The sequence below is a fragment of the Lissotriton vulgaris genome, chromosome 10, assembly GCF_964263255.1.
Source record: "Lissotriton vulgaris chromosome 10, aLisVul1.2, whole genome shotgun sequence".
NCBI classification, from domain to species: domain Eukaryota; kingdom Metazoa; phylum Chordata; class Amphibia; order Caudata; family Salamandridae; genus Lissotriton; species Lissotriton vulgaris.
Genome location: NC_141698.1, coordinates 127,578,419 through 127,591,181, shown reverse-complemented (window position 1 = coordinate 127,591,181; position 12,763 = coordinate 127,578,419). Strand labels below are relative to the sequence as shown.

At 49.1% G+C, this 12,763-nt stretch overlaps 1 protein-coding gene across 1 annotated transcript in view; it reads left to right on the top strand.

The window, feature by feature from the left end:
• Window positions 1–12,763, top strand: part of SDK1 (sidekick cell adhesion molecule 1) — a 1,937,536-nt gene that overhangs the window by 529,674 nt on the left and 1,395,099 nt on the right. Inside the window, exon 4 of the mRNA XM_086940699.1 lies at window positions 9,691–9,838. Coding sequence (XP_086796825.1) covers window positions 9,691–9,838 — 148 coding nt within the window. The remainder of the gene's footprint in view (window positions 1–9,690; window positions 9,839–12,763) is intronic.

Genomic DNA, 12,763 nt, shown 5'->3' with positions numbered 1-12,763 from the left:
GGATCTATGAATGGTATTTGTCTTTTCTTGTCCTTGGTCGATCTTGGATTGCTCAGTTGGATGGCCATTATTGCATCATCGGTCCAGTTGAACTTTTTGCTGAGACTGAAAAGTTACAATGTTCATCAAAACACAGAGAAGATCCAGGGTTTGACCTTACTCAGGGCTGGCTGTTAGATGTAATGTGCAACTTAATGGTAGACTGCAGATTGGGGAATATCCTTCAAGTACTTATCTACTTGGGATATTGAAGTTGGTCATGAAGATGCTGGTTAAACTAGCGGAGAGGTGGGAACTGTTTTGAGAAGTTATCACATGAGCATTTACATTGCTAAAACTCTCCCAATTACCCGCAATTATGTCCAAACCCCAATTTTCTAAGGAGATATCATTCTACCTTAATTCTGAACCGCACCACCTAGGACTACTTGATGACCACTCTGGACTCTTCTATCAGTGCGGTCATGGCTTCTAAGTCCAGTGCCTTGATATTCACATTTGTGTATCAACTTCCAGAAAAATTGGTTTTACAAATTGATACCTTGCACTTTATTGTTTCTCTTTGCATATTAATGGTCGAACCGTATTTTAGACTTTACATTTTACTCCCTGAAAGCTGCATAAGTACTTGCAATTTTAACTGAACTTAATGTTATTAAATGGGTCGTTGTATGCGTTTTGTACCGGTGTTTTACTATGTATTACGTTGCAAAGGTTTTTATTAATGATGCAACAAAGATTTACTTAGTGGAGGCTGACGGGAAGAGGTGAGACTTTTCAATGATGAATGCTGGGGTGGTCCCTTTTCGTAAGTAGATGAGGTATTTCTGTAACTGTCATTGAACAATACTGCTAGATTGCATGAGCTGCATTTTGGAGTTGGTATTAGTAATGTGTTTTGTGCTGAGGTTAAGAAGTGAAAAATTCTTATTTTAAAAAAGAAGTTGCACTGTTAAAAAAACAAAAAAAGATTAGTGAACGCCTTTGACTATAACGCAAGAAACCTCATCTGGACCTGTTTTCTTTTCTGGCTACTGTCCAGAAATATCTTTGTTAGGTGCTAGATATACTTTCTGTCTCTACCACCATGAGGTCATTTTAAATACTAGGAAGGAGGATCATAGAGAATGGTGTCACAAGGTTCTGTTCTCTGCAGGAAAGGGGCTGTGGGAATACCTGGGGGCAGCTTTCTGAGAATGTATTAGTAGCTATTGGTGGGTACAGCTCTTCTAACAAGGAGCAAAGAAAGTAAAAGACAAGGGCTCCAGTTGTTGGCATGCATCGTTTACTAAGGGGGGGGGACACTTCTTTGTTGAGTTTAATGAGTGGCACAGATGTTGACTTCAGCTGCTAGAGTTTGGTGGATAGGGTACTTGGCAGAGTAACCTGGCTGTCAAGAGGACTGTCAACCCACTCTATTTGGGGTCAGGTGATCCGTCATGTTCGTTCCGTCGGAGTCCCTCCTAGCTCGGCTGCTTGATGCCAATCAATAATCCTATCAAACCGGATTAATAAAGTGTTGCTTATCACCTGTAAGGGTATCCAGGTGTGGGTGTGGGGGGGGAGCTGGGATTGCTGGTGCTCACGGCTATCCGTTGGAGTACCAGGTTTTCACGTCCTTTTTTAACTCCTGCAGGGTCGAGTCTGTTTGGAGTTGGAGTGGGAGGTCATTCCTGGATTTTACGGCCAGTTAGGAAAAGCCTCCACCGCCGCTACTGCTTCTCTGGGTGTCTGGTGTGTGGGCATGTGAGAGTGATGCGGAGCACAGATGTCTGAGTGGTCTGGTGGAAATTTATTCTGTGGTGAAGGTAGGCTGGACCCTTGTTGTGGAGGACCTTTTAGGCGTGGGTGAGTAGTTTGAACTGGCACTGTTTGTTGATGGGGAGCCAGTGTAGTGCTTTGAGGTGAGGGGTGATTTGAATACGCCTCGGGAGTTTGAGGATGAGTCTTGCTGCTGTTTTCTGAATGGTCTGTAGTCTGTTTAGAAGTTGTGAGGTGATCCCAGCATAGAGGGTGTTGCCTTAGTCCAAGCGGCTGATAATAAGTGCCTGGGTGATGGTGCGTCTGGTGCTGGTTGGGAGCCATTTGACGATTTTCTTCATCATGCATAGGATAAGGAAACATGGCAAGACTGTGTTTATATATATCCTCATTGAGAGCTTACTGTTGAGTATGATGCCTAGGTTCCTTGCGTGATCTGTGGGTGTGGGTGGGGGGGCCAAGTTGGGTTGACTACCAGGAGTTGTTCTAAGGGGAGGTGTTGCTTCCGAAGATGAGTACCTCTGTTTTGCCAGTTTGAGTTAAAGGCACTTGTTCTGCATCCAGCTTGCCACACTGGTCATGCATCTGTGAAAATTGGATTTGGTGGTGATGGAGCCTGAGGACAGGGAAAGGATGAGCTGATTGTCATCCGCATAGGAAATAATGTTCATATCATGGGTGGCCAGCGAGGTCATGCATATGTTGAAGAGGGCACGGCTCAGAGATGACCCTTGTGGGATGCCACAGATGATGCCCTTCGGCCAGAGGATAAAGGTGCGAGACGGATGCTCTGGGTTCTTATTGTAAGAAAGGATGTGATCCACTTGATTGCTTTCCCTTGGATTCCCATCTGATGGAGACCGTGCAGGAGGGTTTAGTGGGACACAGCGTCAAAGGATGCGGAGAGGTTGAGGAGGATCACGGCTGCGGTCTCTTCCATGTCTAGGAGAGCCATGATGTTATCGGTGGCTGCGATTAGAGTGGTTTCCGTGCTGTGATTAGAGCGGAATCCTGACTTGGAAGGGTCCATGAGTTTATTGGTTTCCAGGTGGTTGGTGAGTTGGATGTTAATTCCTTTCTCCAGGACCTTTGCTTGAAAAGGAAGCAGGGATATTGGCCAGTAGCTTTTGAATTCTGCAGGGTCTGCAGATGTTTTTTTTAGGAGCAGTGTGACCTCTCTATGCTTCCAACCAGCTGGGAAGTTGGAGGAAGTGATGGGAATGTTGAGGATGGTGATGAGTTCCTTGCTGCTGGGGTTGTTCCCCAAGTTAAACATATGACGAGGGCAGGGATCTCTGAGTGCTTCTGAATGGATGGTGCTCATGATGGTGGCAGTTGTCTGTGTGGAGAGACGTCCCAGGCAGTGTTTGTGTCTAGGTTTCGGTCGATGGTGGCAAGGAGTCTGTCGATGTTGGCTAGGCGTGGTTGAGGGGTGAAGTGTTCATAGATTGTGACGATTTGGCAGGGGAAGTATTCTGCGAGAGAGTTGCAGAGTTCCTGGGAGGGGATGATGGAATTCTTGGTGGCTGTGGGGTTGGAGAATTCTTTGATGATGCAGAAGAGGTCTTTGCTGTGGTTTTGAGGTGTGTGGTGTGGGTGTTCTTGGTGTTTTTCAGTTGTATGTGGTATTTTTTGAGAGCTCGTTTGAAATTTTCTCTGCCATGGGGTGCTTCTCTGGTGTGCCAGATCCTTTCCAGCTGTTTGCCGTTGTATTTGTAGATTTGAGTACAGGGGTGAACTAGCTGGTGTGGTTGGAGGGTCTGTCCGGTTTGGAGGGGGCTTGAAGGATGCAACTTTGACAGCGCATTTGGTGATCCAGGTATTAACGTTTTCTATGCCCTCCTAGATATTGGAGGACGGGTTTGGTGGAGTGTTGTTTAGGATGTGTGTCCAGAGGTTGTCTTTTACCCTGCTCCAGCTCCTGTGGGGGGTGCTGAAGGGATTGGTGGTGGTGTTGGTGGTAGACACTATGTAGAAGTGGACGATAAGTGGTCAGACCAGGTGATTTTGGTGGCATGGCTGTATCTTATTCTGTTGTTGGCTGAGAATATAGGGTCCAGTGTGTACCCGGCGACGTGAGTTGGGTCGGTGACTAGTTGTGAGAGGCCGAGGATGTCCATGCCTTTCAGAAGGTTGGATGTGTTGGTGTCCGTGGGGTTGTCCATGTGTGAGTTTGGCTTTCCTAAGAAGAAGAAGTCTTTCAAGTTGATGGCCAAGGGGGATACAAAATTTGGAGATGGACCCGCAGTAGTCAGGACGGAGTCCAGGGGGTTTGTAGGCGAGCGTGTCTCTGATTGAGGTTTTGCCGTTGATGTTGATTTGGAGGTTAAGGTGTTCCATGACGGGGGTGGCCCTGTCTCTGGTGGCTGTGCAGTTGAGGGATTTTTTGTGGATGTTGCTAGTCCACCTCTTTGTTTGTTGACGGGGTCTTGGTGGTTTATCTTGTATCCTTCTGGTGTGGCGGTGGCGATGTGAAGTGCTGATGACGCTTGGAGCCAGGTTTCTGTGAGGAAGACGACCTCTGGAGTGACAGAAGTGATGGTGTCCCAGATCTCGATTGCATACTTACGGTGCGATCAGCAGTTGATCAGCAGGCAGTGGAGCTATCTTGCCATGGAGGGAGTGGGAGCAGGGAGGGGCGCAGGGAACTCGATGGTGCAGTGGAAGGGGTAGTAGCAGTAGCGACCATTCGAGCCTGTACCAGGTGAGGTCGCCCCACCTCCGCTGCTCCTGCACGCCGTGGCCAGGACCCTGCCCTGCTGCCCTGCTGAGTGCCGCGCACTGCCTTCGCACCCCCCCGTTTTAGCCGCTGTTTGTCTGCTGCGGCGTGCCTGTTTCCCCCCTGTGCTAACTGTGCACCTGCTGCTTTGTACTGTCCACTAGCCCCCCTGGTATTTTTCTCCCGTTTTCCGCCCGTTCTGTAATCTTGCCTCCACTCGTTTCTTCACCTGCTCCCCCCGTTGTATAACTTGCCTCCACTTGTTCTTCTCCTGTTCCCCCGGTTCTTATCCTGTCCCCCCTCGCATTTGCTACCTTGCCTCCCCCTTTTTTCCTTCTGTACCCCTTGTGCTGCCCTCCCCCTCCTGTGCGCTCCCTCGAGCCGCCCTCCTTCCCGCCACTGCCCCCCCGGCGTCTCCACCCTCCTCCTGCCCATTGGCCGCCCCGCTCCCGCCACCCAGCTGACCGCCCTCCCGGCTTCTCACTTATGACGCCGCCAGAGCGACCATGCAGCGGACGCGCGCAGCGTACGCGCGCAGCGGGAGCACCGATTGAGCGCCGAAGGTGCTCCAAAGGTAAGCCCGTCTGCGCCCGTCCGCGCCTGGACCGCGCCCAGTGCCAGGACCCCTGGCCCTCGCAGACCCCATCCACCCGACGGATGTACGACGACGCCGCCCTCAACGCACTCCACGCCGGCCGAATCCCGGGCTTCTTCAGAGCCACCCCGAGACGCACCCACGGACCCTTCTGCTGCAACTCCTGCAAGTTCACCTGCATCCAGACCTCCACTACACCAGCACCGACCAAGACGAGCAACAGACACAGCCACCTGAAATGCATCTTGCTCAATACCCGCTCCGTCCACAGGCACGCCATCGAGATCTGGAACCTGCTCGACTCCACAGCCCCAGACGTCGCCTTCTTCACGGAAACCTGGATGAACGCCTCTTCAGCGCCCGACATCGCCATCGCCATCCCAGACGGCTACAAGATCATCCGAAAGGACCGCATCAACCACACAGGAGGAGGCATCGCCATCATCCACAGGAACACCATCCGCATCACGACCAACACCGACGACACCCTCGCACCCGCCGAGCACCTGCACTTCCAGGTCCACATCAACCCCAAGACCACCCTCAGAGGCACCCTCATCTACAGACCCCCAGGACCATGCACACAATTCAGCGAAGACTTTGTCGACTTCATCAGCCCGCACGCCCTCTGCTCTGCTGACTACATCCTCCTCGGGGACCTCAACTTCCACCTGGAGAGCAACAACGACCGCAACACCACCACCCTGCAGGACAACCTCGCAAACCTGGGACTCAAGCAGCTGGTCACCACCCCCACCCACTACGCCGGACACACACTCAACCCAGTCTTCTCATCCAGCAAGGACATCGCCTTCAGCCACGCCACCGGACTCCACTGGACGGACCACAGCTGCGTCCACTTCAGCTTCAGAAGGACCACGATCCACCACCACCAGAAACAGGTTGCACGCAGAAGCTGGAACAAGATCACAGCCGACCAACTCGCGACCTCCCTGAGCTTGAACCCTCCCACCAGCACACCGAACCCAAGCCAGGCGGCCACCAACCTCACCAAGTGGATCAGCCACTGCACAGACGACCTCGCCCCCCTGAGGACACCGCCTAGCAGACCCGGCAGCAAGAAAGCCCCATGGTTCACCGACGAATTCAAGAACTCCAAGAAGAACTGCCGAGCCCTCGAGAGAACCTGGCGCAGAGACCCAACTCCGGACAACATGGCTGCCCTCAAGCTCGCCACCCGAAAGCACCACCAACTCATCCGCGCCACCAAGAAAACCGCATTCAAGGAACGACTGGACAACAACGCACACAACAACAAGGAACTCTTCAACATCGTCAAAGAGCTCTCCAACCCCAACGCCGGAAACAACGACATCACCCCTTCGCAAGACCTCTGCAACTCCCTCGCCTCCTACTTCCACAACAAGATCGCGGACATACACAACAGCTTCAGCACTCAACCGACGCACGCCACAACCGAACCCCCGCCCCCACCACCACCCTCCGCGCCTGGACTCCGATCAACACCGAAGACACCATCCGCACGATGAACTCCATCCACTCCGGATCTCCGACTGACCCCTGCCCTCACCACGTCTTCAACAAGGCCGACGCTGTCATCGCACCCCACCTGCGGGACATCATCAACACCTCCTTCGACACTGCTACCTTCCCGGAGAGCTGGAAGCACGCCGAACTCAGCGCCCTACTCAAGAAGCCATCAGCCGACCCCACCGACCTCAAGAACTACCGCCCCATCTCGCTGCTCCCGTTTCCTGCAAAAGTCATCGAGAAGACCGTCAACAAGCAGCTGGCCGCCTTCCTCGAGACAAACAGATCCCTCGACCCCTCGCAGTCTGGCTTCCCGGCAAACCACAGCACCGAGACCGCCCTGATCGCAGCCACCGATGACATCCGAGCCCTGCTCGACAACGGAGAAACAGCGGCCCTCATCCTCCTAGACCTCTCCGCGGCCTTCGACACTGTCTGCCACCGTACCCTAGGACAGCGCCTCAGCAACGTCGGAGTCCAGGAGAAGGCACTGGAGTGGATCATCTCCTTCCTCGCCGGAAGGACACAGAGAGTCCGCCTCCCTCCGTTCAGATCGGAAGCCACCGAAGTCATCTGCGGCGTTCCTCAAGGCTCCTCGCTCAGTCCAACCCTCTTCAACGTCTACATGGGCCCCCTCGCAGACATCGCACGCCAGCACAACCTCAACATCATTTCCTACGCCGACGACACCCAGCAGATCCTCTCCCTCACCAACGACCCCGCCACCGCCAGAAACAACCTACACGAAGGGATGAAAGAGGTAGCCGAATGGATGAAGAACAGCCGCCTGAAACTGAACTCAGACAAGACGGAAGTCCTCATCCTAGGTACCTCACCCTCCGCCTGGGACGATTCCTGGTGGCCCCCCGCCCTGGGCAGCGCACCCCAACCAACAGACCACGCACGCAACCTGGGCTTCATCCTGGACTCCTCCCTCTCCATGACCAGACAAGTCAACGCCGTCTCCTCGTCGTGCTTCAACATCCTGCGCATGCTACGTAAGATCTTCCGGTGGATCCCCACCGAGACCAGGAAGACGGTCACCCAGGCCCTCGTCACCAGCCGTCTGGACTACGGCAACTCCCTCTACGCCGGAATCACCGCCAAGCTCCAGAAGAGACTCCAGTGGATCCAGAATGCCTCAGCACGTCTCATCCTAGACATCCCCCGTCACAGCCACATCTCCGGACACCTGAGAGACCTGCACTGGCTCCCGGTCAACAAGAGAATCACCTTCCGACTTCTCACCCACGCACACAAAGCCCTACAAAACCAAGGCCGGGGATACCTCAACAGCCGCCTCAACTTCTACGCTCCCAAACGCCAGCTTCGATCGACCGGCCACACCCTCGCCGCCGTCCCCCGCATCCGAAGAGCCACCACAGGAGGACGGTCCTTCTCCTACCTCGCCGCCAAGACATGGAAGTCCCTCCCGACCCACCTCCGCCTGACCCAGGACCACCTCGCCTTCAGGAAGCAACTCAAGACCTGGCTGTTCGAGCAGTAGCGGACCCCCCTTCCCTAGTGCCTTGAGACCCTTTGGGTGAGTAGTGCGCTATACAAATGCTGTGATTGATTGATTGATTGATAGCAGCAGGAGAAGGGCCCTCCTATAGATTTTGGAGAGGTGCGGAAGCAGTCATGGTTGTGAGGTCCGGTGTTGAGGGCTTAAAATTTGGCACTGGAGTAGCTGTAGGTGTTTGGGGGTTAGGGGTTCTGGGCACGGTCCAGGCGCAAACTGGCACAGACGGGCTTGCCTTTGGCACTCCCGCTGCACATGTCCACTTTGCAGCCGTGCTGCAGCCTCCTTTAAGCAGATTCCCGGGTGATGGGTGGGGTCAGCAGGAGGGAGAAGGAACGAGGGAGGTGAAGGTTTGGCAGAGAGCATACAAAATTAAAAATGAGGAGCCTCAAAACAGAATAGGTTAAGTGGGAGGAGGAAGGAGACAAGAAACTTTCTTGGGGAAAAAAAGATATGTTATTGTGGAAAAAACAAGTTATCAACAGGTGGTTTTTGAGAGAAAAGAAGGCAAGAGGAGAAAACAGATGGCAGTTAAGAGGAGATAAAGTATTGACGTATTCACGATTCTGGGAAGAAGTAGGTATTTAAGAGGAGAAATTGGATTAACACAATGGCGATTTTAGGACGAAGAAGGCAGTTAAGAGGAGAAAAACTATTAACACAATAGTGGTTTTGTGAAAAATGAGGCAGTTAAAAGCATTAACACAAATGGCGGTTTTGGGGAAAAGAAGGCAGGTAAGAGGCGAAAAAGGAATAACACAATTATGGTTTTAGGAAAAAAGAAGGCAGTTAAGTGGGAGTCAAGAGGAAAAAAGTTGTGTTATTGGGTAAAAACGAGTTAACAGCAGGTTGTTTGAGCGTGGATGAAGACAATGTTTGAGGGAACAAGAGGATAACCGTGAACGAAGGTGTCGAGCAGGAGGCTCGTGAAGCTAGCAGCTAGGATAGCTGGCCCTGGGACCTGCCAAAATATTAGACTGACAACCCCACAGACATTGGTCTGTGGATCTAAGTATCACAGACCAACCATCCTAAATAGGATGGAACTTCTAAAAAAAATGTGTTCCTGTTGTGCACTTTCAAGTAAGACAGAGAACAAGTTTAGCAATCCTCTGCTCTTTAACCTTTTCCGTGCTGATGACGGAACCGCTCCGTCATCAGCCGCGGTGGCGCTGTGCTGATGACGAGCGGTTCCGTCATGGCCCGCCCGACGCGCCTGCGAGGCGCGGATTCCGCGCCTGCGCTGGGCGTTCTATTGAGCGGGCGGGGCCATGACGGAACCGCTCCGTCATCAGCACAGCTCAACCGCGGCTGGTGACGGAGCAGTTCCGTCACCAGCATGGACCCGCCGTGCGGCCGCCCCGCACCCTTAGCGCTGCGGCGGAATAGCCGCCGCAGCGAAGGGGGTTAACTAGCACATCATTTTTTTAGTGACCCGAGACAATAGTATGCTTTATGTTTTCTAGGTATGCATAAATTAAACAAATATGTTTAATTAAGAATGTGAGATTGGTGAGACAGTGCAAAGAACAAAATAAAAAGATGTATGTTAGACAAAACAATGTGTTTTTTTCCCTGCAGACATGGGCGACTTCGACGCTGGAGATCAGAGAATGACAGAGTTGCAAGGCCAGGCTGCAGTCTTAAACTTCCCAAGGGTCATCAGTTTTCCCAGACCTCAAGTCACTTGGTTCCGCGACGGTCACAAAATCATCCCAAGCAGCAGAATGTAAGTTGCAATGAAGTCAAAAAAGTATTAAGAATGCCCAGTATGACGCAGGTTCCCTAATCACGTTTGATGGTGCAGTTCTCAATTTAGGTACACTAATTAGCTTTAAAGGAGATGGGTCTCCACAAGTCGAAGATGAACTGTTATTTTAAGAGAGGCTCCGAATTTCCTATGTTTTTTTATCAAAATAATTCATGTGATGGTAATGTCAGAGGCAGCGGGCGGGAACCGCTGGCTTCTCGTTCTTCCATTCATTTTTATAATGTGCTCCAAAGAGTAAATGCTAGTCTTCAAATTGTGTTTACTTGAGTGCGCTAATTTGATGAATTCCAGCATTTACGCACTAATTCGTTTTTCTGCTTTTATTGAGCTGTTTCAGAACTTTTTCTCTCTGACAATAAAGCAGTAATTACTGTTTATTTTTCAATATCCCTTTATCCCACCCTGGCAGTTTTATTTCCTTCGGTCTAATTAGCGGTTCACCCACTCATGGCAAAGTGGCTGCTCAGCGATTGGCTAAGCATTATCTCAAGGTGCACAATACATCAAGTTCACTCCCCTTTCAACTCATTTATCCAATGCCAACTGGTCGTTCTACTCTGACTGTTTCATTAGTAGTCTGTGCTGAGATGAGAACAGGCAGACATGGCTCACCTGTCTCTTATAAATATTATAAAATAAATTTATCAACAGCAGGACAAAGTTCTGGAAAATATGTAGGTACATAAAACTCCTTTTTCCATTGCTAAAACTGTACAAGACTACTAAGGCTGCCTGGAGTTTTAGAATTGGTAATGTGAAAACATTTGACCTAATTGTTTTTATTGGATACTAGCTTACCCGTCGCGCATTGCTGCGATCTCAGAAGAAAGGAAATTCAAGGAAACTTGTTATGATAACATTCAATTGACATTGTGTCATTTTTATTGAAACATATTCATTTTAATATGGAAAACATTTTAAAGTGTTGTTTTAATTCTGTTTATTTATTCGAGTGCTTGTGGATACACAGTATTTTTTGTTTTTCCGTCTGGTGCGTCCACGAATAAATCAGAAGGTTTTCCGAAGCGTGGGCTGGCCACATACAGTTGTCCATGTGAGAAGCACGGATTCTCCAAATGTATTCCACACACTTGCAGCGATTGTCCTTGTGCTTTGTTGATGGTTATTGCAAAAGCGAGTTGCACCGGAAACTGTAAACGTTCAGTATTGGAAAGATTATGAGGGCCCTGGGGGGCCGATATTAAGCAAATTTTCCTTTTTTTTGCCAGAAATCTTTGCGGTACTGTACTCAACAACTTTTATCAAATTTTTATTTGATTTTTGCCAGAAACCTTCGTGGGAGTGTACTCAACAACTTCCCAAAGTTTCATACCGATCGGATGAATGGTGTAGTAATGCATAAAGGACAAACAGACAGACGTACATTTGTTTTTATATATATAGATAACCCATATCCCATTAAAATGAACGATACTGTTGACTGCAATAGTTCTAATTATATATATCCTTAAAGTCCTATTATTACAAGTATTTTAACTGTAGCTATTTATTAAGAAGAAAGATTTGCTCACCTGTCGCGCAGGAACAACTGTTCCAAATAAGGCTAGATGTTTTGTGTGTTTCCATGGTTACGGTGGGTCTGACGTTGAAATTGTAAAAAAAAAAGGGAAAAAGATTGCAATTACAGAGGTTATCATTGAGCACGCAGCGATATTGCATGTGGAGCTGAAGGAAAAGTACTTTGACAAAAGGTGCATGGCTCTTTCAATTAAATATGCTGCCTGTTTTACAATAATTTTCAAAAACTTCACCCATATGATGCTGATATTTTTGCATGAATGATAAAACAGAATGTAAGCATGTCTATTTTAACAAACAATTTGCTAACAGTTCACCAATACTATCTGCAATATTTGCATTAATGACAGCTTAGAAGCCTGCCTATTTTTATATATTCAATTGCAGCTCCTTCACCCATACTGAGATGAAAATCTTGCATTAACGATAATATAATGCTAAAGATATGTTCAAAAATAGTCACATGCACACAGTTTTACAGGCACGTGTGTGCTTTTGAACAGTTATTGGAGATTTGACCTGCTCCATATGCAGTCATTATTGTAATTCAGTCAAAACTGTAGTAGGATTTTTCCATGAATCTAATGAATAACGCTTGATGATCCATTGATGTTACACAGTATGTCAAATTAGCCTGATTGAATCAGAAGTCTGACCTTTTTAGTATATCAGAAGTAGGCTTCCTTAATGCTTTCCCCTTTTTAACACCTTAGGAGCGTCGAACGTTCAGCGCCCAGTGCTGAACGTTCGAATAACGGGTGCGGCCCCGTCGGCCAACGGACGTGCGCAGCACTGGCAAGGTAGTGCTCGCGACGACCGTTGGCCGACGGCAGCACTTAAAGGGTTAAAAGGTAGAGAAACTGCGTGATGTATGACCGTCAAACCTACCCTGGGGCTTTTAACCTAAAAAAAATCAAGATGTGTTGGTGCTCATGATGAAATGGTCATTTTCACTATATGAACTTTGAATGTTTGTTAAAAATGTAATCCCATCGCCATATCTTTGGTAGGATATGTTATTCATTGGAGAAGAAAATACCATGTTGCTACTGTGGCTTCTGTACGGAGTACCTTCGGGCATTTAGCCCCAAAAAGGCAGTATTATTCAGAGGTAGAAGTTGTTTCACCTGAGTTAGGTTGGGAAGAATCTTTATTTAAGGGCACATCCAGGTGATGTCTTTAAATCTTGGGAAATGGTATGTGTGGAATCTGTTGACTACTTTCAGCAGAAGATTTCAATATTTTATATCAGCAAGTTTGTTTACTTCTGTACAAGTCAAATTAATTTAACTTATGCTTATGTCTTACTGGAAGTTCACTTGCACCTACACCAAAGTTGTCAGT